This window comes from Panthera onca, chromosome D1, assembly GCF_046562875.1.
Source record: "Panthera onca isolate mPanOnc1 chromosome D1, mPanOnc1 haplotype 2, whole genome shotgun sequence".
NCBI classification, from domain to species: Eukaryota; Metazoa; Chordata; class Mammalia; order Carnivora; family Felidae; genus Panthera; species Panthera onca.
The window spans coordinates 75,896,193-75,923,695 of NC_138348.1; the positions used below are offsets into that span (position 1 = coordinate 75,896,193).

The 27,503-nt window shown below is 39.4% G+C and overlaps 1 protein-coding gene across 1 annotated transcript in view; it reads left to right on the top strand.

The window, feature by feature from the left end:
- HEPHL1 (hephaestin like 1) overlaps window positions 1-27,503 on the top strand; it is an 82,663-nt gene that overhangs the window by 49,350 nt on the left and 5,810 nt on the right. Inside the window, exons 13-17 of the mRNA XM_060605331.3 lie at window positions 4,556-4,695; window positions 7,877-8,017; window positions 11,616-11,722; window positions 23,056-23,278; window positions 24,797-24,936. Of these exons, the coding sequence (XP_060461314.2) occupies window positions 4,556-4,695; window positions 7,877-8,017; window positions 11,616-11,722; window positions 23,056-23,278; window positions 24,797-24,936 (751 nt within the window). The remainder of the gene's footprint in view (window positions 1-4,555; window positions 4,696-7,876; window positions 8,018-11,615; window positions 11,723-23,055; window positions 23,279-24,796; window positions 24,937-27,503) is intronic.

The window sequence follows — 27,503 nt, forward strand, 5'->3', positions numbered from 1 at the left end:
GAGGAGCGTGGGGAAAGAGCGTCCATCTGGATGGGGAGTGGGTCGGAGGCATTGCCTTGGCAGAGATCCTGGAATTGGGGGAGTGAGGAGCTGGTCTCTCTACTAGGCCCTGTACCCAGAAGGTCCCCAAGACTGACCCTCCCGTGAGAGCACTGTCTGCGGAAGCTGAACACCAAAGAGTGGGCAAGGCTGTGAGCCCTGGCCCCCCACCCACCCTAAGTATCCTTCACTTCCCACTGGGATGTACTGGGGTAGAGCCATGCAAGGTATAGAGGCATCTGCTGGGCACTGACCTGCAGACTCCACCCCAAAGTTCATACCCTCCACTAAACAACTTGCTGCTTAGGTTATTTATTCCCTGTCCCCATATACAGACCAGGAGACTCAGGGCACAGAGGTAAGACTAACCCCTAGTCATTGACACTGGAATTGAAGAAAGACCAATCTGTGTTCTCACCACCAAGCATGTTAATTTCCATGTCTTTGTTCCTCTTTGTTGTTTATTATCAGACCCCCTCCCCCATACTAATTCTCTTTAGTCGTGTCCCACACAGACTCGTCTATGCCCAAATGTTCCTAATCTTAACATGTCTTTTTTCTCGTCTTACTTGTTGGCCTGTTTTGAGGGTTTAGACACCCGGAAAAGAGAGTGTAACAGCATCACCTCATGGATAAATGAAGAAACAAAATGCCTCTTCCACTTAAAAAAGATTTGCCTCAGGGACAGGGCGGTTTAAAATGTATTCCACGACTCAGCAACCCACTTATTAAACCAGACACTCCTCTCCTGCAAAGCCAGTGCCGCCAATACAAGCTAAAGACTAATACTGGTGCATTGGAAAATGAAATGAACCGTAATTCAGCCTTTTCTAAAGTGATTATTTTTACTAAAAGGCTGCTATAACTGAAGAAATAGTTGTATGATAACTCTGTTGTATGTATATTGTGTGTATATTCTTAGCCCTTATACTCTTCGTCTTCCATGACTTTCTTGAGACTCAGTGTAATTTGTGTCTTCAGACCCCATCTCTCTGGGCTGGCAGGAAGCTCTAGTCTCAGTCTTCTGGGATTGTCTCCAGGTGACGTAGAGAGATAAAGCGTGCCGGGTGTGTCTGTACCCTGCCCTGCCACTCTGGATATTGCCCATAAATCACTAAAAACAAAGCCGATTGAGAGCATGTTCACATAATCAAAGTACAACAGATCTGTAGATAAAAATTCAGTAGACATTGAAATGACCAGTTCCTGTCGTGGCACGTCTGTGGCACCCCTGCGGATCGAAGCCCAGGGACAAATGTCCTTTCTGCCCCCCAGTAGCTATGCCTCTGCTCGTTGAGCCAAAGCCATGGCATGGAGACACCCAGCTTTCAAACCACCTCTCAGTATGGGTTATCCCCGAGACATTTATTGTCCGGGTTAGACCAGACCCTCTGCCTCAGATGTCTTTCCCAGAGCTTCCTAAGAAAGCACCGAGAAGCCCTCGGGATCCCAGAAAAGCAACCAGTGGGACCATCAGCACAATGCCAGGGTTTGTGCAGTGGGAGAGAATTCGAAAACAGAGATTAAGTTGTTATAGAGAAAAAACCTTGTATTCCCAGTACTCGTGAGCTTGTGGACTGATACGCATTTAATTTAACTACCCTGGGACTTGAGATAGTGACTGCCATTTCTTGAGCACCCACCATATGCCAGGCATTTGCTAGGGTTTTTACAAACCCTATCTGATAAAGACCCTTAGGGTATACTTGACCCATTTGCTCAGCTTTGGCCCAGCATGTCACATGACATCCCAGCAAGATGGTGATAGAGCATGCGCTTCCCTGGTGCTCAGTATGTGTCTGGCATAGCGCTTTACAGATCCTAACCCATGTAATCCTCACAGCAATCTGGGAGACGGATGCCTTATTATCATCCCACTCCACAGAAGAGGAAAGCCGAGAAACGGTAAAGCTATGGCTCCAGAGGCATTTCTGTCACTACCACGTGTGTTATTAGGACTTCTGGAAAATAAAAGTAGGAGAAAAGTTCTCTTGCCTCGGAAAGCATATGGTCTAGGTCAAAGATATAGGTGCCTTTGTTAAGTACCTGCTGTCTGCTAGGCATTGTACAAAGTACGAGTGAAACAGTGCTGATAAGGGCAGGCCAGGTCCTTCCCCATACAGACTTCATGGTTCGTGGGGCAGACATTAGAACAAGCATCCTGAGTGAGGCAATCACTGTGAGAGGAGAGGTGCAGGGCACAGGGGGAGCTCACGGCAGGCGCACATGGCCCCACCTGGGGGAGAGAGGGAGAGAGGTGGTCAAGGAGGGAGTAGTCTTTGTCCTGGGACTTGAGGAATAGGCCAGTCAAAGAGGTGGCAAGAGTGTTCTTGGCACAAGGAATAACACATGGAAGGCCCGGAGGTGGGGAGGGCATGTGGAGCTCAAGAGAGAATGTTTAGGATGACCAGAGCGTAGAGTGCGTGGGTGCCAGTGACGAGAAACGAGGCCTGAGAGGTTGGCAGAGGCAGACAGCAAAGGGATGTGAGAGCTAATTTGAGGAATTTGGCAGTGGGAAGCCATCATCAGGTTTTCCACAAGGACTCACTTGGTGGAATTTTTAGGTTAGGGTCACTCTGCGTGTAGAGTAGAGGATGGAGGGAAGGGGGAAGCGTGGGTGGCAGGGAGAGTGATTAAGAACAACTCCAGTTAATACGGGTAAGTGACCTAGCGGGCTTAGGTTGGAGTGCAGGTAGTTTAATAGAGGGAAATGGAAGGCTGGGAGACATATTCTATTTTGTAGATAAAACTGATAGATTTTTTTCTTTTTGTGATGATGTATCTTGGTGATGGATTAAATATATGGTTGATCCTCATTGTTTGCAGATTCCATATTTGTAAATTTGCCTAGTTACTGAAATTTATTTGTAACACCCAAACCAATTTTTGTGGTGCTGTTGTGGTCCTTCATAGGTATGCATAAAGCAGCAAAGAGTTTGTGTCTCCCAATGCACACATTTCCAGCTGAGGTCAAACAAACAAAACATCCCTCTGTCTTCACTGTCTTGTTTCAGCTTTCACACTGTAAACAAGCATCCTCTTTGTGGTCTATTTAGTGCCTCTGTGTGTGTGTGTGTGTGTGTGTGTGTGTGTGTGTGCGCTTTTCGTTGGTGATTTAGCTGTTTAAAGTGGCCCCCAGGGTAAGTGCAAGAAGGCTGCGATGTGTCTTACAGAGGAAATACATGTGTTAGATAAGCTGCCTTCAGGTGTGACTTATAGTGCTAGTGGCCATGAGTTCAAAGTTAATGAATCAGCAGTATATATTAAATAAGATGTCTTGAAACAGAAGCACACATAGAACAAGGGTATTTATCAATCTGTTGATGAAAGTATTGGGACCAGAGGTCTGAAGAAACTTTTTTGCCGGCGAGGTGGATTTTCCTCTACCGTTCAAATTCTTCTGGCTGGCCTAAAAATTAAATTGACAGGAGACAGATGAACAGGAGAAAATCAAATTTACTTACATAGGGAGAATCCACATAGACATGAGAGATTCCAAAGACAGTGAGGCCAAAGGAGATATATATGTCATTCTGAAGGAAGGAGAAGGAAGTAGGGGTCTGGGACTTCAAAGAGAAGGAAAGCAATTCATAGGAAGATGAAAAAGAGTACATGTTAGGTAAACAAATGTTGATTGGGCCACTCAGAAACAATGGGACAGAGAGAAGAATTTTAACAGGCTTTGCTAAATTCCTCTCTGTCTCCCACCCCTAGTTCATATTATAAGATAGTTACCTTCTGTAATAGCCCCTTCCTGGAGGGGGTCCTCTACCTAAATTCTTCTGGGCAGTTAGAGGGAAAGTCAGAGCTTTTTCCTGCATCTTTTGGGTCTTGATTGCTTTCAACTCAACATAATCCACATGCCAAAGTGGCACGTCTTGGGGCAATTCATTCTGAACACCTGCAAAACGTAACCTTATGTTTCCCCTAGGGACAATGGTTTAGTGTTCATTATTTCAGTATTCAAAGTGGCTTTCTAGAACATGACTCCTGTGACTACCAAGAATCAACTATGCCTATACTTGTATATGAGTATGTGCATAATATACAACCCAGAGTCTTTCTTGAGATCTTTAAGGTGGAAAAGTAGAACAAGGTATGGAATGATATAAATGGAATCTGAAGGAATTCAGGGTAATAGAGTGTGAGCATGTGCATGTGTGCATGCACATGCACGCGTGTGAGCTTAGTTAGTCCCAGGAAGAGGAGTACCACCTCAAGGGGCCCTTAGGAGTCTCCAACTAAGGCTGGCCGCAGTCAGCACCCAGCAAAGCTTTGGAACAATGGTTCCCAAGAAGTAAGACCTGGGCCAGTCAGAACCCCCTGCGGTGCTTTCAAATACAGATTCCTGGCTCCACTCCCAGAGAGCCTGGTGCAAAAGTTGAGCTCCACTGGGAGATTCTGATGGCAGCCAGGTATGGGAAACAGTGCTCCCGAGTACCCCTGAATCACTCAGGAGCACCCAAGGTTTTTCTACCTTCTGACAACTTTAATTTCTGCTGCTTCTGATTTATAGACATGGAGATATATTTATGAACCACACCGAAAACTGGATTGGCTCTCAGTACAAGAAAGTGGTTTACAGAGAATACACCGATGGGGAATTTGTGGAGATCAAGGCCCGGCCGCCACGAGAGAAGCACTTGGAACTGCTGGGTATGACACAGATCGCAGCCATGCGCTGCCAGCCCCAAGGCACGTGAACATGTACACATACGCTGTCACACTTAGACCTGAGAAGGGACAGCAGGGACAGAGTGGCCCGAGTGCATTCACCCAAGTGTGACATCTTCCTGCCCTCGCATTGTCAGGGAGCATGCTCTGTACTCAGCTCATTCAAAGGAGGGTCAACCGGATAACACGCAAACACGAGTCCATATCGTCAACAGTCTAACCAGCATCTGTTGCCCTGAAATTCCTTTCCCATCCCTCTGCTGAGCCAGGACATTTTAATTGGAATAATGTGATGCCTCAGATGAGCAAGCAGAGTATTTGCATAGCTTCTTCAAGGGCCTGGATCATCTGTGCACAGGGCCATACGAACACACCATAAAAACAACTCCAGCAAAGGGCGCCTGGGTGGCTCAGTCATTTGAATGTCTGACTCTTGATCTCAGCTCAGGTCATGATCTCATGGTTTGTGGGATCAAACCCTGCGTCAGGCTCTGTGCTGACAGCACGGAGCCTACTTGGGATTCTCTCTCTCCCTCTCTCTTTCTCAAAATAAATAAATAAACATTAAGAAAATAATTCAAGCCAATGAGAAACTCCTTGCATAAGAGGAGTGCTAAGGGTAGAAGGCCTGGTTTGAGCTCAGGAGGCCCTGAATGTGGCCATCTCAGAACCTACTGTGCCTGTCTGATACCCTGGGCTGCCTGACCTGGGGATCAGATAAGCTCTTCCTTCCTGCTTTCCTTCCCCACTTTCACCTGGGAGTCACCAAACCTGACCCCATCATGAATATGAGATCTTTAGGCAGAAGGCTAATCTAGATGGCTTTCTGAAATCGGTTCCCTTTTTTTTTTCTGTTCTCATTTTTATTTTTTTATTTCAAAAAATTTTTAATGTTTATTTTCAAGAGAGAGAGAGAGAGAGAGAAACAGAGCACAAGTGGGTGAAGGGCAGAGAGAGAGGGAGACACAGAATCTGAAGCAGGCTCCAGGCTCCGAGCTGTCAGCACAGGGCCCGACACAGGGCACCTCGAGATCACCACCTGAGCTGAAGTTGGATGCTTAACCAACTGAGCCACCCAAGCGCCCCTCTGTTCCCATATTTAAATGCACAAGGTGACTTGTATAAATAATATGAGTTTACACAGTGCTTCTTAATATTAAAAAAGGCACCAGGACAGCTAGCTTGATAAATTATTAGATGCCCCATCCACCTTCCCTGCACCCTCCCTGCATTGACATGCAAGCTTATCACACTAAAAGAGTCAACCCAGTGGGAACATTCCTTCTTTTGAGCTGTGTTTGTCATATGAACTCCAGAAAAAAAGGTGCTGGTCCTGCCAAGGGTGGGGTGGTTTGCCCCTCAAAAAGCCCCGGTTTGGGTCTACTCAGTAAAATGACACAAAGGAGGGACTCCGTCAGAGGCAAGCCCAGTGGTACTTCCCCTCAGGAGAGCACAAGGCCCATCCACTCATTTTCTGCATTTTCAGGGACAGGCCTGTGCTCCTGAAGTTCCAAAGGGCACAGGGCAGGCAACAGGCACACCTTTGCTCCTTACCACTCCCTGGGACCTATCAGGCCCCGAATCAGAAGACATTCACCCTTACCAGTACAGCAAAGCAGGTGCAATTGAAGTGGCAATGAGTCACAAATAAGGATTTTAGTACATGCGTGCACGTGCACCTATCTGTAACTATGCCCAAGTATGCTGTTTAAAAGCATGCATTCTTTTCTAGCTCTATCATAAAAATAAAAGAGCGTTTTTTCATACACTTCCTAATTCATACTCAGTATTTCCCTCCAAAGATCATAATAGTCCAACAAATTTGATTTAAATTTTTTTTTAATGTTTATTTATTTTTGAGAGAGAGAGAGAGAGCGAGGGAGAGTGCATGAACGGGGGAGGGGCAGAGAGAGGGAGACACAGAATCTGAAACAGGCTCCAGGCTCCGAGCTGTCAGCAGAGCCCAATGTGCGGCTTGAACCCACAGACCACAAGATTATGAGCTGAGTGGAAGTTGGAGGCTTAACTGACTGAGTCGTCCAGGCACCCCAGTCCAACAAATTTTAGGCTGATTTAACACTTCAGTGGCCTTTCTCAGAAAAGCAATTGTAACCATCAGTAAAGACTGGATGGGTATATTCAGACTCCCTACCATGGGTGTGTCTTTCTATGATGTGGACTGCCATGGGCACCCAAGAATGCAAATAAATCCCTCAGGGCCATAGGACCAGGTCTAAGGTGACTCCCAAATGGGAGTCTGTTCCATCCTTCTCGAAGCAGTGTCACATGACCCCGGTGTGTCTGGTGCTCTGTCAGGGGGGCGCCTGCACTGAGCAAGCTGCATTTGTGCCACTGTTGAGGCACGGAGAGGTGAGGGGCACCCGGCATGGGCGAGGGCTATCCCACGGTCATGCTGGTCCAGCAGGGTGTGGGCCGATTCCCAGTGGCACACAGGAGGGTTGCTTCTCACAGAAATGTGTGTGCATGAGTGCTGAGGAGCACACATCTCCTCAAGGTATCCAAACGCTGGGACACAGCACTGGACGTGCATTAATGAAATCACTGTATTGATCATAGATCAGCACGTGGATGTTTTAATTTTGCTCTTGTCTTTCAAATCCCTTTTATACACAATATTTCTTTGGATCCTCATGATGGTGATGATTATTAATATATCCATTTACCAGAAAATGAGCGATTTCAGACTTATCAAAGGTTACATACAACTGGAAAGCCACCATATCATGTGGATATGGCTTTTCCTGGAGATTATGTCTCAGCAGTAGTAAAATTGGCAGCATTTATTTATTGAGTACTTACTGTGTTTCAGTGCACTGAGATAAGCGCTTTACGTACATTATCTTATTTAATCCTTACGATAGGTGTTATTAAACCCGTTTCGTAGGTGAGGAAATTGAGAGGCAGGTTACTTGACTTACCCAAGACCTCTCTAATAAGTGAAGGAAGCAGGATTTGAACCCAGGTTGGTCCAATTGCCAAATAGTACTTGAGTATTTAATGTTACGTGTATTGCCCTCCAAAGGAAGTGCACTAATGAAGAAGGTAACCTTTGTTTTATTTGGCCAAATACCATCTACATTTATATTACATCAATGTTGGAAAGAACAACGATAATGCACACAGGCCTGTGTTTTGCCTTTAGGCCCAATGGTTCATGCCGAGGTGGGTGACTCCATCCTGGTCATATTTAAGAACAAAGCTAAGCGGCCCTACTCCATCTCAGCCCATGGTATTGAAGACATGGAGAGTGGGAAGCAACTCCAAGTGCCCATCACAAAGCCAGGTAAGTTACACCAGACATCTGCTCCATGCTGATAAGGACACTGGACTCAACTCTCTTCTGATCTTTGAAGGGTCTTGGAAAGTTCATGTTAATGTCAATATGTTCCAGCCATCACCTAGTCACTCCCAATATGAGATCATCATTCATCTAATGACCAAGTGGTTATGGTGTTTCCAGGGCTCTATTTGGGACCTAAAAGTGTAGTAAGACATAATAATAGCTAACATGTATTGAATGTTCATCTTTGGCCAGGTGCTGTGCCTTCTATATTTTTTAAAAAAACTAATAATCTCATTTTCTAGTAAGGTAGACACTAACATATGTCATGGACTCTGATACCATTGGTTGTAATATCCATCATCATTTTATCTGTTACTAAAAAAAAAGAAAAAACACACTGTCAATTAAACTTTAACGTGCCACTTATTTGAAGATGCATCTTGATTTCAGTTATGTGAAAATGTGAAAAATGCACATTCTATAACTGAGGAAATATGCTGTTGTCATGTCCACTTAACAGATGACTAAAACACAGAGGGGTGAGCTTGACCAGGTCATATATTAGTAATGACAGGACCTCAATCTGTTGGATTTCAGAACCTATGCACTTAACCATATATTTCTCTTGCGATGCTTAAAATGAGTTTGGATGAAAAACAAGACAAGCAAGATGAATTATTTCAGTAGTAATGCAGACTATACATAATGAAATTCTAACTGGTAGAGAGTTTCAAGAATGTATCTGGGAGTGTTTATAAAAATTTCAGAGAAGGAAAATCCATGAAGATCGATTGATTGATTCAGAGAAAATAGAGAAAGCCTTATAAAATAGGTAGAACTCCAATTGAGTTTTAAAATATGCATTGAAGGGAGAGAAGATTCATAATTAAAAGAACCATACATTTACACAGTTGGAATGTGGTTGTAGTAAATGTTAAGAGCCTCTGTGACCTTCAGTTATGAAATTGAGAGCAATCATAGGTGTAATTACAGGGGAATTATATGCCACTTTACTTATGTATATATATGAATAATACTAAATACTATAGTAATTACAATAAAAGTCATATAAGCCTTGGAAAAAATTAAAGATGCATAGAAGAAAGAAAAGAAAACACTCTAATGCATCACCAGAAGACGTTAGCAAGATACTCTTACATGGATGGGGTTGGGGGGAGGAAATCTTCACTGGACACAATCCCAAACTCTCCTGCCTCTCCACACCCCACCCTACTCCCCAGTTCAGGAGCCTGTGTTTTACTGCTTTAAGAAGTCTCTCATGAATGTTCTAAATGTCTATCTATAGGGAGATACTTAAATTTTGGAATCCCCTTACAGTGAACTATTCAGCCATTAAATGGATGTGAAGGTTTTAATGACATGAGAAAAACCTGTGGTATCATATTAAGCAAAATACAAGTATGGAAAAAAGGTTAAAAAGGAAATAAGCCAAAATGTTAATAATGGTTGTACATTTTGGGTAGTATTTTAAGTAATAGTTAGGGTGATACTCTTTTCTATTTCTTCACATTGTTTGTACTTTCTTCATTTTCTGTAATGGATGTCTTGCTTTTATGAAGAGGGCAATAGTTTTATTTATTTATTTATTTATTTATTTATTTATCTATGTTAAGTTTATTTATTTTGAGAGAGAGAGAAAGTGCGAATGGGGGAAGGGCAGAGAGAGAGGAGACAGCGATTATCCCAAGCAGTCTCTGAGCTTTCAGCACAGAGCCCGATGTGGCGCTTGAACCCAAGAACTGTGAGATCATGACCTGAGCTAAAGTCAAATGCCAACTGAGCCACCCAAGCACCCCTGAGGGAAATGGTTTTAAATGGGTCAAAAAAGCAGTGAAAATTACTCATTTTTGATGGTTAAAAGCAACTCAGGAGGGAGGAAGAAAAGTGCCAATCAGGCATGGGTAGGCAGTCTGATAGGGCTGTTGGGCCTGCTGAGTGAGCCCTCACAGGCTGCTGTGCCCTAATGGTGAGGACTAGTAAGGGACATAGCTCTTCTGTGCTGACTAGACTTCTAAGCATCCTTGATGGGGTTATGGGGTTAGAGAGAAGAATGATTAGAACATGGCAGAGAAGCATTTTTCTCACTGAAACTGTGAGGGGAGAATCCCTATAAGGGATCCCTCTCTGATTCTATAAGGGTCTCCGACAAGCCTGAAAGTCTTGGGAGAGTCCAGAGATTAGGGGTAGGAGCAAGAAACTAATTTGGTGCACGAAATCCAGGCAAATTGGAGAAGAATGGTTATTCTAGGCATGCCTGAGATAAGGAAAGCAAACTAGTGCCTTAAGAAAAGTAAGCAGCCCCCTCTCAGATTTCTCCTCCTCCTTCTTCTTCAAGATGCCACTCAACAAACATGCACAGAACGTCCTCTTTTTGTTTAGAGCTGTGCCCCCCACTGGGGCGAACAATGAATCATTCCAACTTTAATAACACCACCCCTTAGCTATTTGCATTTAGGAAGCTGAATATCAGCTGTTTATCTCACAATTAACAAGGCAGGGGGGCTATTATGAAAGGTAATGGAAACCAGACCTAAAATTATATTGCTAACCTACTGGTGTATTTGCAAATATGGAGCAGTTTCATGTAAGCATAATTTTTGTTTAACCTTGTGGCTCACATTCAGCTATAGGTTGTATGTACTGATGGGGTGGGGATGGGACCTAGATAGTTCAAAAGGAGATAATGATTTAAATGTTTTTATTTGAGACGTTTACAATGTGATTATCTTGCTAATTTATGTGAGTTTATTTATTACTTCTCTGCAAGGCTCTGGGTCAGCCACAGGGGATGCATAGATGTAGTCCCTGGCATACGTTTGTTATTAGTATACATACAAATAAACATTTATTAACTGCCTTCAATATGACACACTAACCTAGGTATTTAATTTTATTTAACCTTCACAACAATCTGAAAAATGGATGACTAATCCACTTTACAAATAAGGAGACTAAAGGTCAATGAAGTCAAGTAGCTTGTCAAAGGTTAGATAAATAGGAAGTGATAGGGTTGAGACTTGGAACTAAGTCTCTCTGATTCTCTCTGGTTCTAAATAGGTCCTGCTTATCTGCACATTAGAATCACCTGAGAATCTTTAAAAAAAAATACTGATGCCCTTGTCCTAGGTCCCGGATACTCTAATTTCATTGGTTTGTAATGAGATCTCAGCAGTTAAGAGTTTACAAAGCTCCCTGGTGATTCAATCAGAAATCAAGGCTGAGTCCTACAGTAACTCAAGTGTGCTCAAGCATAGCTCTTGTGAGGGAGATATGGAATTTGAGGAGAAAAAACAGTGAAAAATAAAATAAGTCTTTATGCCTTGAATAAACATCAGTTGATAATATATAGGGCAAATTGGAAAGAAAGCTATAGTCTGAAATGAAAAATCTGCCATTTTGAGAATAGAGAAACTCAAGATGTGAGTTTAATTGGAGCATTTCTAATGAATGAGTAATTCTCCCCAGTAATAAATATTAACCAAAGGACATAAAGATCTGTTTGTTATTTCTTTAGGTAAAACATCTGGAACAGAAGTAACACTAGTAAATTCTTTCTATTACTTCTCATTTGTTTCAGGAGAAATAAAAACTTACAGGTGGAATGTCCCTAAAAGGTCTGGTCCAGGACCAAATGACCCAAATTGTATTCCGTGGGTTTACTATTCAACAGCAAACTTTGTGAAGGTAAGATGAAGGGGGCAACCAAAATGCTTAAAGTAATATGACTTTAAACCAATTATTCAAGTTATCACAACTCTGGTAGATATATGTGTAATGGCCAACAGCAGGGATCTCAGACTATGGCCATGAACATTTGTGAACATTGTTTATGGTTGAGTTGAATAGTATTAAGAAAACAAAATTCAACTGAATAAATTTTAAAGATCTAATTAGCTTTATTCAACAATTCATGGGCAGCGTCCCATCTAGCAGATAGAAAGGACGTTTGAAGAAGTGTACAAAAATGAGAGACTTTTACAGGCAGAAGGAGCCAAAACAAGGAAGTTGCTGGCAAAAAGGAGATTGTCTGTGGCAAGGTCACCTTCCTTTGAGGAATAGCAGGGGTCTCACTACTGCTAATCAGGTAATTCCAGATTGACTAGTTTAAGATTCTGCTCCTGGGAGAGATTGAAACTTTAGTTAACCTAGGAATTAAGCCTTAGTTTGGTGATGTGGGCTTAGCACAAGTGACTCTATTTTGGACCTGTTGTCTCTCTTTCTCTCTCCCTCTCTCTTTAACAATTCCCCCGTTTTGATCAGACTCTCATCTTAATTGAGAGATGTGATCAAAATTTAAGGCATTAGCACCTCTCCCAGCTACTGCTCTGAAGCTCCCACAATTTTTGTTCATCTTCTGTGTGGTATTCACAGGTCATGATGCTTTTTGTTGAATCTCTGTGGTATTTATGGGACACAACTTTAGGTTCACATTTCTTAAATTGGTCATTTTCTTCATTCTTTTTCTGTGTTCTAGTCTCAGTGAGATCATTTGCTTGTTTAGCAGCTATGAAAATGCATTTCAAGCTTTTGAAGGAATACAGTGCACCAGGGAGACGACTGTGATTATTATAAGCAGAATAATCCCCCATATCTGGTGTGCACTTTGGAACCATGATCTCCAAGGCCCAAACCAATCAAAGTCAAATAAGTCAAAGAAAGACCAGGTTGAAGGAGTCACTTTCTAAAGCCAAGTGGCTTGTTCAGTGGTTTCGTGTATCTGAGTTTCAACTTCCCAGAAATGTTATCCAGGTTCAAGTGGTGTTGGCCACAGCAAAGGCACCTCCTTGTTCAGCTGAAAGATAATAAAAGGCTATCATATGATCAAGTACAACTTTGGCCTTGCAAAGATGCATACTTTTAGCGAGATCTTTTTGTGATTGGGGCAGATCTGATTTACATAATCATAAGAATGTAGGGGTGCAAATGTACTATGATTTGCATAGATATTTGTGTTTAACTGAGCAAAGTACAGTTACAACTGGAGAAAGGTAAAAATGGGATACTGGATATTCTGGCCATAAAAGTTGGACTTTGTAAGTGCACTCCTAATGGTGGTGGTGGGGGGGTGTCAATAGAGAATAGAAGAAAAATTGGTTGGAGGGAGGATCACCGGGTCTTTAGCATCATGGATTTTGAGGACAAATCTAGCAGTCTGAAAGGTTTCTGTCCCCCCCCCCCCGCCCCCCCTGCCATTTAGCAAGGGCCTGAGAGATATAGATGATGGTGTTATCTTTCCAGACCAATGCCAGAGTATAGGAAGGAAAGAGAAGAAGGAAGGGTTTCATGTTTAGTTAAAGCATGCAGCTTTGGTGTGGCATCTTGGATGGAAGCAGTTTATCACAATGTAGGCTATTTCTTTTCCTAGTCAATTTGATTTGGAAATCTCTAGCATTTCTACAGGAACAGATATCAGGTGTTGGAGCCTTTTTCAGCTTTGAGATGTGTATTCGAGGTCTAGTTTTACAAAAATGTCAATGGTCAGGAGCACTTGATAAGGCCTTTTCTATGAGTCTCACTCCTACAAAAATATCAGAGTAAATAATAACTCTCTGTGAATGATAAGTCTTCAAAATTGTCCATGGTTAAAGATCTGATGAGAGTTCATTATAATGGAATTCATAAGGAAGTTTGGCTATTTCATTTTAAAATAATACATGGAATTATGACTGATAAAATTATACTAGGATATATCAAATTTCTAGGAATTTAATCAATTTCTAGAACATTTATAATATATATCCATATGAATATAATATAAAAAAGGCTTAATATTACTTCTTATTTCACAATGTTTCCCATGTAATTTAACCCATCAAATACACTTAATTACTTTAACATCTCTCTTTCAATAAGGGGAGAGAACAAATTTTTTGAGATGTCCCAGGACCCTCTTAAAATATCCCCAAAGTTGGTTCAAGGTCAAAAAGGCTTAATTTAGGATTTGATTTTTGGGAGGTTTCTGAAAAATATCAAAAGATTTAAAAACACTTGGTCAAAGAGGATCATAGGTCTCTGTGAAACAATAAATAGTTATCCGCTTAACCATAGTGACAGAGACTTCACAAGGTTAAATAGTGAGGGTTAAATACACAAATACAGAAGGTTAAATAGTTCTAAAAATATCTTCGCTCTTCTAGTAGAGAAGACTCAGCTCTTTCAAGGAATTGAAGACTTGATAAAGACAACATGAAATACAGAAAATTATTTTGATAAGATAGAATCTTTGTTTTCTAGGCAGATTATGTAATCTGGGTAAAAAGAGAAAACTATACACACACCTTTTATTATCTCTTATCAAGAGTATATCAATAATCCAAGAAAATTTTATCACTTTAACAGAGAGGAAACGAAATTCTAACTTTATACCAGTGTACTGTCTTTTAAAAGGATAATGAACATACTATTAGTTTCAGGGGTACAACATACTGATTCAACACTTCTGTATATTACTCAATGCTCACCACAATAAATGTCAGTCACTATCTGTCACCATATAATATTATTACAATATTATTGACAATATTTCCTATGCTGTACTTTTCATCGCCTAGACGTATTTATGTTAGAACTGGAAGTCTGTATTTCATAATTCCCTTTACCTATGTCACCCATCCACCCACCCACCGCCTCTCTGGCAACCACTAGTTTAACTTGGTTTGGAGTTAACTTGGTTTTGCTTGTTCTTTGTTTCTTTATTCATTGTTTTTTTTTTTTTTTTTTTTTTTTTTGCTTTTTACATTCTACATATAAATGAAATCATATGGAATTTTAATTTCTTTTGTTGATTGCACTCAGCGTAATACCCTCTAGGGCCATCCACGTTGTCACAAATGGCACAGTCTCACAAATTCTTTTTATAGGCTGAGTCATAGTCCGTTGTATTCCTCTTCATTTGCTTCCATATCTTAACTATTGTGAATACACTGCAATAAATATAAGGATGCATATACCTTTTTGAATTAGTTTGTATTTTCCTTGGGTATTACCTAGATGTGGAATTACTGGATCATATGGTTTGTCTATATTTAAGTTTTTGAGGGATTTCCTTACTGTTTTCCACAGAGGCTGTGGAAATTTACATTCCCACCATCAGTGCAAGAGGGTTCCTTTTTCTCCACATCCTCACCAACATTGCTATCTTTTTTATCTTTTTGATTCTAGCCATTCTGACTATTGTAAGGTGTTATCTCATTGTGTGTTTTTTTTAATGTTTATTTTATTTTTGAGAGAGAGAGAGAGAGAGAGAGAGAGACAGTGTGCAAGTGGGGGAAGGGCAGAGAGAGGAAGATACAGAATCCAAAGCAGGCAGGAGGCTCCAAGCTGTCAGCACAGAGCCTGACCTGGGGCTTGAATCCATGAACCATGAGATCATGACCTGAGCAGAAGTTGAACGCTCAACTGACTGAGCCACCCAGGTGCCCCTCATTGTGGTTTTGATTTGCATTTCCCTGATGACTAGTGATTTTGAGCATTTTTTTATGTGTCTGTAGGCCATCCATATATCTTTTTTGGAAAAATGTGTACTCAAATCCTCTGCCCATTTTTAAATTTGGTTACTTGTTTTTTTGGTGTTGGGGTGTATAAGTTCTTTATATATTTGTAATATAACCCCTTATTCAAAAATCATTTGCAGTATCTTCTCCCATTTAGTGGGTTGCCTTTCTATTTTGTGACTGGTTTCATTCATTGTGTAAAAGCTTTTTATTTTGGTGTAATCTCAGTTGTTTATTTTTTTTGCCTTTGTTCCCCTTGCCTGAGGAGATATATCTAGAAAAAACTTGCCAAGATTGATGTCAAAGAGTGTCCTACTGAGAGGGAGAGAGAGAGAGAGAGAGAGAGAGAGAGAGAGAGAGAGAGAGAGAGATATTCCTACCCTGTTTTCTTCTAGGGGTTTTATGGTTTCAAGTCTCACATTTAGGTCTTTAATCCATTTCAGTTAATTTTTGTGTATGGTGTAAGAAAGTGGCCCAGTTTCATTCCTTGCATGTGGCGGTCCAGTTTTCCCAGCACCATTTATTGAAGAGACTGTCTTTTCTCCATTGTATATTCTTGCCTCCTTTGATATAGATTAACTGACCATATAATCACGGATTTATGTCAAGTATCTCTATTCTGTTCTTTTGATCTCTGTGTCTATTTGTGTGCCATTACCATATTATTTTTATTACTACAGGTTTGTAGCATATCATGAAATCTGGTATTGTTGATACCTACTGTTTTGTTCTTTTTCAACATTGCTTTGACAGTTTGCAGTCTTTCATGGTTACATACAAATTTTAGTGTTATTTATTCTAGTTCTGTAAAAAATGCTGTTGGTATTTTGATAGTGATTGCACTGAATCTGTAGATTGCTTTGGGCAATATGGACATTTTAACAATATTTGTTCCTCCAACCCACGAACATGGAATATCTTTCCCCTTGTCTGTGTCATATTCAGTTTCTTTTGTCAATGTTTTATAGTTTTCAGAGTACAGATCTTAACTTCCTTAGTTAGGTTTATTCTTAAGTATTTTACTCTTTTTGGTGCAATTGTAAATGGAATTGTTTTCTCAATTTCTCTTTCTGCTACTTCATTATTAGTGTAGAAATGCAACAGATTTATGTATGTTAATTTCATATTCTGCAATTTTGCTGAATTCATTTATCAGTTCTAATAGTTCTTTGGTGGAGTCTTTAAGGTTTCCTATATATAGATTACTCACCTTATTTCTATGGCTAGGATCTGGTACTATGTTGAATAGAAGTGGTTAGAGTGGATATTTTTGTTTTGTTCCTGATCTTAAGTGAAAACTCTCCATTTTTCACTATTAGGGATAATGTTAGCTGTGGGTTTTTCATATATCACCTTTATTATGTTGAGATACATAAAATCGCTTTGTTGAGAGTTTTTATCAAAAATGAATGTTGTATCTTATCAAATGCTTTTCTCCATCTATTGAGATGATCATATGGTTTTTATCCTTTCTCTTGTAATATGATGTATCACATTGATTTCAAATATCGAATTACCCTTGTATCCCTGGAATAAATCACGCTTGATTGTGGGGAATGTTTTTAAGTGTACTGTTGAATTCTGTTTGCTAATATGTTGTTGAGGATTTTTGTATCTATGTTCATCATAGATATTGGCCTGTGGCTTTGGGACTTTGTTTTGTTTTGGTGTGGTTTGGTAGTGTCTTTGTGTGGTTTTGGTATCAGAGTGACATATTGACCTTGCCCACCTGCAAGCCCATGGCAGTCTCAGACAGGCCCCTCAATAGCCTAGGGACCAAACCCTGCCCTGTACATCCACAGCAGGTCATTGCAGCTCACTGCCCTGAAAGCAAACATGTCTCTGCCACAACAATAGGAAGCACAAAACTCACATACGAAACATCCCTGTATCACATGGTTCTGGTGATGGGAGGACAATGTGTTACAGGGCATTACAGTACATCTTTTACAAAGGCCACCATTTTCAAGAGCAGGAGATGTGGTTGACCTCTCCATTACACAGAAACACAGAGAGTTAGGCAACATGAAGGGACAGAGGAATAGGTCCCAAATGAAAGAATAAGACACAATCATAGCAAAAGAGCTAAATGAAATGGAGATAAACAACATGCTTAATAAAGAATTCAAACCAATGGTCATAAAGATACTGGACTTAAGAGTGGATGAACTCAATGAACACTTCAACAAAGAGATAGAAAATACAAAAATGAACCAGTCAGACATGAAAAATTCAATAACTTAAATAAAAAGAAATACACTACAGAGAATCAACAGCAGATTACAAGATGCAGAAGAATGGATTAGTGATCTGGAAGACAGGGTAATGGAAAGCAATCAAGCAGAAAAATAAAATAAATAAAATAGAAAGAATAATAAAAAATGAGGATAGGTTAAGGGACCTCAGCGACAACATCAAGCATAATACCATTCACATTTTAGGGATCCCAAAGAAGAAAAAGGGGAGGAGAAAACTTATTGAAAGAAATAAGAGCTGAAAACTTCCCTAATCTGGGAAACAGACATCCTGAACCAGGAAGCACAGAGGGCCTCTGATAAGATTAACCCAAGGAGGTCCACACCAAGACATATAATAATTAAAATGGCAAAAAGTAATGATAGAGAATTTTCAAAGCAGCAAGAGAAAAGAAAACAGTTACATACAGGGGAAACCCTATAAGGTTAAACAAATCTTTGAAATGTAGCCATACCAGTTTTTGACAGGAAGTTTATAGCAATACCTCAAGAAATAAGAAATATCTGAAATAATCTAGCCTTACACCTAAACGAGCTAGAAAAAGAAGAACAAACAAAGCCCAACACTAGTAGAATAAAGAAAATAATAAAGATCAAAGCAGAAGTAAGTGAAATAAACACACACACACACACACACACACACACAAAACAATAGAAAAGATCAATGAAACCTGGAGCTAGTTCTTTGAAAAGATCAACAAGATTGATAAAACTTTAGCCAGACACATTAAGAAGAAAAAAAAGAGAGAGGACTAAAATAAAATCCGAAATGAAAAAGGGGAAATAACACCTAACACCACAGAAATACAAAGGATTATAGGGAGAATACCATAAAAAATTATATGCCAACAAATTGGACAACCTAGAAGAAATGGATAAATTCCTAGAAAGATAAAATCTTTCAAAACTGAATCAGGAAAAAATGGAAAAATTTAACAGACCAATTACTAGTAATGAAATTTAATTGGTAATCTAAAAACTCCCAAGTAACAAAAGTCCAGGACCAGATGGCTTTGCAGGTGAGTTAAATGATACATTTAAAGATTTAATATGTATTTTTCTTAAACTATTCCAAAAATAGAAGAGGAAGGAAAACTTCCAAATTCATTCCACAAGGCCAGCATTATCCATATATCAGTATACTTTTGATATTAAAATGTTTTTTTTACCAAGTTTATTAGTCTTAGCCAGCTTGACTCACATAAAATTTCCTTCCCAAGATTCCCTTTTACAAACCTTCTACAACTTCCTTTTTCAAATCCAAATTTTGTCCTTTGTTTTTTCTCTTCCTTATTTTGAAATAACCAGCCTCGCTTTAGGACAAAATTAGTTTCCTTTCCCTCAACAAAAATGCATCTCCATTTCTCATATCTTCTTTTACCAAAAGCACCACAGCCTAGTTTCCTTGTGAACGGAGTTGTTGCCTTTATTGTTTCTAGTAGCTTACGCATATTGAATTTTTAAACATTAAACACCTTAATTTCTAGTGAAAGTAAATAATTGTTAGCTTTTACGTTGGTATTTTGTGGTTTGGCAAATTTAAAATACATTTCATACAACACCCAGAAACCAATTTGACAATAAATTTCATATTAAAAAAATAATAAAATAAAATACATTTCATAACTTGTAGCAATATATTCTTCCGCATAGTAAATTTGTTAACGTGGCATAAAACTTGTTTACTAATAGACCTCAATTTCTGGGCCAGTGTTTTGGTGATGGACCCCTCGGAGGGTATAGTGAGGAAGGCCTAGGTATTGTTTTAGATACCTTTTGTATCTTTGTTTTTCCATTGGCCTTTTGCAAGGAAAATTTTTTTAATGTTTTCTTTATTTTTGAGAGAGAGAGAGAGACAGAGCGTGAGCTGGAGAGGGCAGAGAGAGAGAGAGAGAGAGAGAATCCAAAGCAGGTTCCAGGCTCCGAGCTGTCAGCACAGAGCCCAGTGCAGGACTTGAGCTCACAAACCATGAGATCATGATCTGAGCTTAAGTCGGACACTTAAGCAATTGAGCCACCCAGGTGCCCCTTGCAAGGAAAATTTTAATGAAGCTATTTTGGAATCTTAAAGCCTTTTGGAAGCTTTTACACACCAAATAAAATAAGTATCCCTTTCTGTTTGCTTGATTTGGAAACCCTTGTTTTTAAGTGAACTTCTTAAATAAATTATTTTGTCTCGTTGGAATGTTCCCCATAATGGCCATTATAATTCTAGGTTGTCTTTAGTTAGATTTTGCCATTTTGTTAATATTTATAGCTTCTGGGAAATAGTTCTAAGACATAAAATAAGCAGGTGTGCCAGAAGGTGGCATGCTCAACTCTTTGGAATTTGAGGACCCCATTTTTTTTAAGCTAAGCTTTTGGGTCTCTTGGAGCCAAACTAATACCTATGGGGGATGTGCCACTGGGTTGGGGATTATGTGGTGTTTTACAGAGTACCTCTGTGCACAGACATTTTCTTAAGTTGGTGAGTGACCTAGTGTCAATCTAACCCATTGCATGACCAACTTATCCTACCACAGGAGTCTTAGAGTTAGGTAACAGATGTTGTAACAGCTTTTACATGCTCAACCCATGCCCACCGATTTTGTAGCTTTTGGCTTCCAATTTTCCATTAGCAACAGACTTTACCTACACAAAGCAAGTAAAACAAAATTGTATTTTGGACGCTGTGCGGTTTTTAAGTTGGATCCAGTCTGATTCCAGCCAATAACCACCAGCAATTACAAATGTGGAATTTGGAGTCTGAACCAAGGGCTGGAGATTCCAATCATATGGGGAACTGTAGAAAGCTGATTAGATTGGTAACTTGACACAGAGAGTGGAACTCAGAACCACGAAAAACTTTCCTACAGTCCTCAGAAACGGCAATAAAGACAGAATTCAAAGGGTTTGCAGGTACCATGCCTGTGTTTCTCATTGTCCCTGATGCCAGCAGGAATGTACTTTGGATTCCATCACGGCTACCAATGCTCTTAAAAAACAAAACTCAATTGACTACATTTTAGAGTTCCTATTAGCTTTATTCAGTGTCTCACGAATCAAGCAGCATCCCATCTGGCAGATAGAAGAGAGTGCCAAAGAGCTGCACAAAATGACTTTCATAGGCAGAGGGGGGTGGGATAAAGAGATTTCTAGTAAAGAGTGGATTGTTTGTGTCAAGGTCACCTTCATTTAGGGGGGATGGCAGAAGTCTATGAGGCAGATTACCTCACTAGTGATGACCATGTCATTCCAGATTAAGATTCCACTCCTGGGAGAGGCTGAAATTGTATGGGCTTAGCACAAGTGATTCCATTTGGAGCCTATTGTCTCTGTTAACAGTGGCTGTGACCGAAACAGTATGGCCAACAAAGTAAAAAGTATTTACCATCTGGTGCTTTACCAAAAAAGTTTGCCAACCCTTATCTAAAATATAGCTTACACACACACACACACACACATGAAATCCCAACGTTTCAGTTGCCAAATTTAGAACTTACAAGGTAGCTGGAAGCAAAAGAGAATTTGTAAATAGATAACTATAAAATAAAAATATGTATTAATGGAGTTTATATCACGGATTTTGGTGTGTGAAATCTATCATTTTTAAGGCATTACCATGTTATTATCTGGACTCAGGAAGGAAAGCACACTCCAAACATAATAACCAAAACCATAAACTATTTGAATAATAAATAAACTAAAGATTCAATATTGAATTCAAGTCAAATATGTGTATATAAAACAACTAGTCTCGAACTTTAGGTCGCAAGTCAAAATCCAAACTAAAGGCGTAATCTGACATATAATGAAGCATTGCCCAGTATTTAAAAAAGGTGAAGGATTATCTAACCTTCCTATAAAATATTAGATGGCTGCATTAGCATCCTTGAGTTGTACTGGACAGTGCAAGAGTTCAGGAGAGAAATACAAGACATTTGAAAAAATAAAGTTATATATTGGAATTATGGGAAACCCACATTTGTTTATTCCTTTGTGCATCCTGATAAATATTTATTGAGCACTTGCAATATGCAAATGGACCTACCAAGTTCTGTGAGGGATGCAAATATCCTTATCTTGAAGGAATTTATCATCTTTAGGGAAAATAATACATGTGCACACCCATAATTATAATACAACTCGGAATCTGGTGAGTTCAGTAGGAGTACAGAGCTATATAGGAGACATTGGAAAGGGAGTCTAAGAAGAGAGAACATTATGAGCAAAGTTGAAAATAGGAAAATAAAAGGTATGTTTGGAAAATGTTGAGCATCCTATTGGCTATCATATAAGGTAGGAAAGGAAAGCAGTTTGGGGATTATAAGATAGAAAAATCCATTGGTGGAGCACATGAGGGGCTTACAGCCCTGTCAAGGATTTGTATTTTATGCAGTAGGAATATCATGGGAAAATCACTGATGACTGGTAGATATGGGGGTGATGAGAGTAAGCTGATGGTGCTCAAAAAGATAGGCAGCAGGTGAGGTGAGCCAGAGACCACAGAGGAACTGATTTCTAATCCAGGGTGACACATTAAGATCCTACACTAGATGGATGGCAGATGGAATGGAAAGAAAGTCACAGAAAGGAGAAGCATTGTGAAGGGAAAAGAAACATAAGATTTGACAGCAAGCGAGATGGGACAACGTGAGAAAGAAGTAAGAATTAAACACTGAAATGAAGTTTTCTGACTTAAATGACAGGAAATAGCATAGTACTGTCAACAGAAATAGAGAGTTCCAGAGAAGGAAATGGTCTGAGGGAAATAATAAAATCCACTATAAAAATGCTCAGCAGATTGAATTGTTGCAGGAAGTACATCCAGATGGAATATCTAAATAGGCAGTTGGACATGTGGGAGTTTTCACTGGAAAGAAAGCTTAGGGGCTGAACAATTTGACGTGGAGGTCATCCATGGTCCCATATAATTTTCTAATTATGCTGTTCACTTTTACCCATAGAAAATGGACTATAAGCATCTGCATGTAGCCTCACTTGAAAAGCAAACAAGAAAATAAAAATAAGAATTAATTTATTCAACAAATATTTGAGTATTTTCTATGTACTAGACACTGGACTATGCTCTGGAGACTCAGTGATGATGGAAGGACACAGCCTCAGCCCTCAAAGAGGTCACTCTGTAGTTCATCTTTAGGAACACTCAAGGCTTCTTAATACTTATTTTGTGGCCAATAGTCTTTTCACAATGACTCTCGTACAAGCATGCAATCTGTATTATTAAACTATGTAAAGGCTCTTCTAATTCAGTTTATTTTTCTTTCAGGATACATATAGCGGTTTGATGGGTCCTCTGATTATTTGCAGAGAAGGGGTATTGAATGAAAAGGGAAGAAGAAGCGATGTTGATTATGAATTTGCTCTCCTGTTTTTGGTATTTAATGAGAATGAATCCTGGTATCTGGATGACAATATTAAGAAGTATCTCAATAAAGATCCACGAGATTTTAAGCACACTGACGATTTTGAAGAGAGCAACAAAATGCATGGTACACCAGAGGTTTAAAAAGAAACCCTTGCTGAGATAAACTCATAGAAATTCCTATAACTGTAGGAAGTCCCCAGCCTCCTTCTCTGAACCTTTCCCATTCCCAGGGGCACCTAGACTGAGGAAAGTCCTCCAAAACTTTCCTTCAGAGGGAATGAACTAAGCCATTGGTTGATTGCCAGCAAGGTCCAGTGAGACTCTGGACCAATTGTTTAGGGAGCTCTGTCTCTGAAGGCTGGAATCCCTAAACTATAAGCCTATAAAGTAATTCTTAAAAAATGAATCATCACTTATTGGTGTATTTCTATAAGAATACACAATGACATCTAGCTAATCAAATTTAAGGGTGTGATTTAACTGTTGCTGGGACATGAAGCACCATGATCAAGTTTCTGTTTTAAAGTGTCTATGTTATTTATTTAATTCTATGTAATTTAAGGTGTTTTTTTAATGTTTGTTTATTTATTTATTTATTTATTTATTTAGAGGGAGGGAGAGGGAGAGGGAGAGAGAAAGAGACAGAACGCAAGTGGAGGAGGGGCAGAGAGAGAGAGGGAGACAATCTGAAGCAGGTTCCAGGCTCTGAGCTGTCAGCACAGAACTCACGAACTGCAAAATCATGACCTGAGCTGAAGTCAGATGCTTAACCAACTGAGCCACCCAGGTGCCCCAGTAGTTTCGTTGTTTTTTTTTGTTTGTTTGTTTGTTTTTTAAGAGAGTAATATGTTGACACATCCACACACTCTGTCTAAGATCTACCTCTGACCAAACGTATACAAAAAGAGGGCTGGCCTGAGATCACAAAATCAGTTCATTGATAACATTGATTAGAATATAGTAGGCTGATTTCTGATTCGGCTACTCTTTCTCCTATAGTCTTGCTTCCCTTTCCCCAAAATTTCTTAGTATGCTCTCTATTTTTAATAAATGTACCTCATTTGGTTGTGCCATGGTGCACAGAATAAAAAGTTAGTAGAAAGAGTGAGAGTTTCCATCATGTCAATCCAGCTTGAGTTTGCTTTGGACATTGTTAGGTCATGGGCTCAGCCCATGTGAAGCTTTCCTTCTTTTGGAAATTCAGGTATTCTTAGGAACTTGCCCTAAACTCGTTCTCAGAAAGCGAAGTATTAAAGAAATGGCTCTTAATTCATTCAATTTTGATTTATATAAACGTGATTCTCTGTGCTTTAGTTCACTCATCTATAGACTGGTATAAGTAATGGCTGCCTCACAAATGAGCCTCTAACCCTCTCCATAAAGAGAATATGCCAAACAAACAAGCAACCAAACAGCACACATTGCTACCCAAGACGTAGCTTTTAAAAATTAACTACTACTTCCCTTTTCTGTCTCTCTTCTATAAGGATTTCTTAGTAATCTGAGTTTTGGGTCTAGAATGGTGGGGACATGTTTATCAGGTAGATGAAAATATTGGTAACCTAAAGATCTTGAACCATTTCTAAAACCAGATTAAGTACTGACCACTAATTGAAGGCTATTTTGTTTTTCACCTTCCTAGCTATCAATGGAAAGATTTTTGGGAATCTCCATGGTCTTATCATGAATGAAGATACAATGACAAACTGGTATCTGTTGGGACTGGGAAGTGAAGTGGACATACATACCATCCATTATCATGCTGAGAGCTTTCTTTTCAAAGTAAGTATAAGGAATATGCTTTGGGGAAGACTTTTTGAACTAAAAGATTCAATTTTTCACTGTGAACAAAGAGAGTTATTTGGCACTAAGGCTTGTGAGGTTCATATTAGAGATTGGAACAGAATAATGTGAGCCCGTCATTGGGTGAGCTCGAGCCCCACATTGGGCGAGCTCAAGGTAAGCAGGAGTCCTGCTTTGGGTAAGCTTGAGCTTCACTTACCTTTCTCTCTCTAGCCCCCCTCCCCGCAATTTCTCTCTCTCTGCCCCTCGTGGGAGTCTCTCTGTCTCTCTGCCCCTTGCTCACCTGTGCCCCCCCACTCTCTCTCAAAAATAAACAAACAAATAAGTAAGTAAGTTATCCCAAGTGCTTAGTGAAATCTATAAGGAAATAGAATAGAAAAGAATCATCACATCCAATCTGTGGAAGTAACTGCATTGGTCCTTTTCTAGTTATACAGGAAGGAATAAATAGTATATTTAATAAAACATCTATTTTTCCCCTCTGTATATTTATTTAACATAGTTTAAGATACCAAGTATTAGTCTACAGTGATTACAGTTTTACATCTTAAATGGCTATCCTGCTTTTCAGAACTTGGCTTTTTCAACTCACATGTTAAAAAATGTATGAAAAATTTATAGAATTCAATAAAATTGTAAAAATTGTAAAAATTCAAAAAAATTGTAAAAATTTACAATAAAATTGTAAAAGTTGTAAAAAAATGTAAAAATTATAGAATTCAATAAAATTGCAATTATTTTGTATTATGTCTGTAAACTTTTAAAATTCAGTATAATTTACTTTGAGTAAAAGTCCCTGTTTTGGAAAGCACATACAGTAGTGTCATCTTAAAATATAGGACGTCTCCATCACCCCCTAAAATGTTCGTGTTGCATTTTCTGGAGCCAGCTACTTCTGACTGATTTATTTCCATCTCTCTCGTTTTGCCTTCATGGAAATGTCATATAAATACCACCCATAGCACTTTGAATCTGGCCTGTCGCACTTGGCGTAGGCATTTGAACTGCATCCGTCTCGTGTGCATCAATACTGTGTTCTAATTGATTGTCGAGTAGGAGTCCAGTGGATGAATACTGCGGTTTGCTAATTCGTTTCCCTATTTAGGGACATTTGGGTCTTTTCTGCATTGGGGTCATTACAAGTAAAGTCATTATAAATATTTGTGTATGTATCTTCCTGTGAACCTAAGGTTTCATTTCCCGTGAGAAAATGCCTTGGAGTTGGATTGCTAGACCATGTGATACGTGTACACTTAACTTGATGAGGAACTGCCAAAATACTTCCACAGAGGCAGTGCCACTTTGCATTCCCACCAGAAAAGTATGAGAGCATCACCCGTGCCATATCCATGTCTGTACTTGGGGTCTTCCATTTTTATTCATTTTTTTCTTCACCATCCTATTAAGTAAATAGTGGTATCTCGTGTTTTATTTACATTTTCCTAATGGCTAATGATATTGAGCATCTTTTCATGGGCTTATTTACCATCTGCCATCCATAAACCTTCTTTGGTGAAGTGTCCACATTTTATGCCCATTTTTAAATTTCATTGTTTGTTTCCTTATCGTTGAGTTTGAGGGATTTATATGTACACATACTCTACCCGCTATGCAATTGCAAATATTTGCTCCCAGTTTGTGGCTTATCTTTTCATTTCCTTAGTGTTATCTTTCAAAGAACATAGATTATTATTTTTTAATGTTTATTTATTTTTGAGAGAGAGAAAGAGAAAGAGAGTGTAAGCAGAGGAGGGGCAGAGAGAGAGAGGGAGACAGAATTAGAAGTAGGCTCCCAGTTGTCAGCACAGAGCCCGATGCGGGGCTCGAACTCACGAACCAACAGATCATGACCTGAGCCCAAGTTGGACGCTTAACTGACTGAGCCACCCAGGTGCCCCAAAGAACATAAATTCTTAATTCTGATGAAGTACAATTTATTTTTTTTCTTTTATGCATCATGCTTTTGGTGTCATATCTGAGAAGTCTTTGCTTAACTCAAGGTTACGAGGATTTTCTTCTAGCAGTTTTATAGTTTTAGGCTTTACATTTAGACCTCTGATCCATTTTAACGTTCATATACAGTCAAGGTTTAATTTTTGTATATGGATATCCAGTCATTCCATCACCATTCATTGAAAAGGCCACTGTGTCAAACTCATATCGATTGTATATATGTGGGTGTGTTCGGGGACTGTCTATTCTGTTACATTGATCTACGTCTCTGTCCTTTCTTGAATACCACCCTGTCTTCATTACGTTAGTATGATAGCCAGTCTTGAAATCAGGTGGTGATTATTTTAGCTATTCTAGACCTTTGCCTTCCCATATAAATTTTAGAAACAGCCTACTGATTCCTATTAAAAAATCCCACTGCAATTTTGATTGGAATTGCATTGAATCTGTACATTGGCTTGAGAATTGATATCTTAACAATATTGAGTCTTCCAATCGTGAACGTGACGTACCTCTCCATTTACTTAGATCTTCTTTGATTTCTTTCTTCAGTGTTTTGTAGTTTCAGCATACAGATCTTGCACATATTTTGT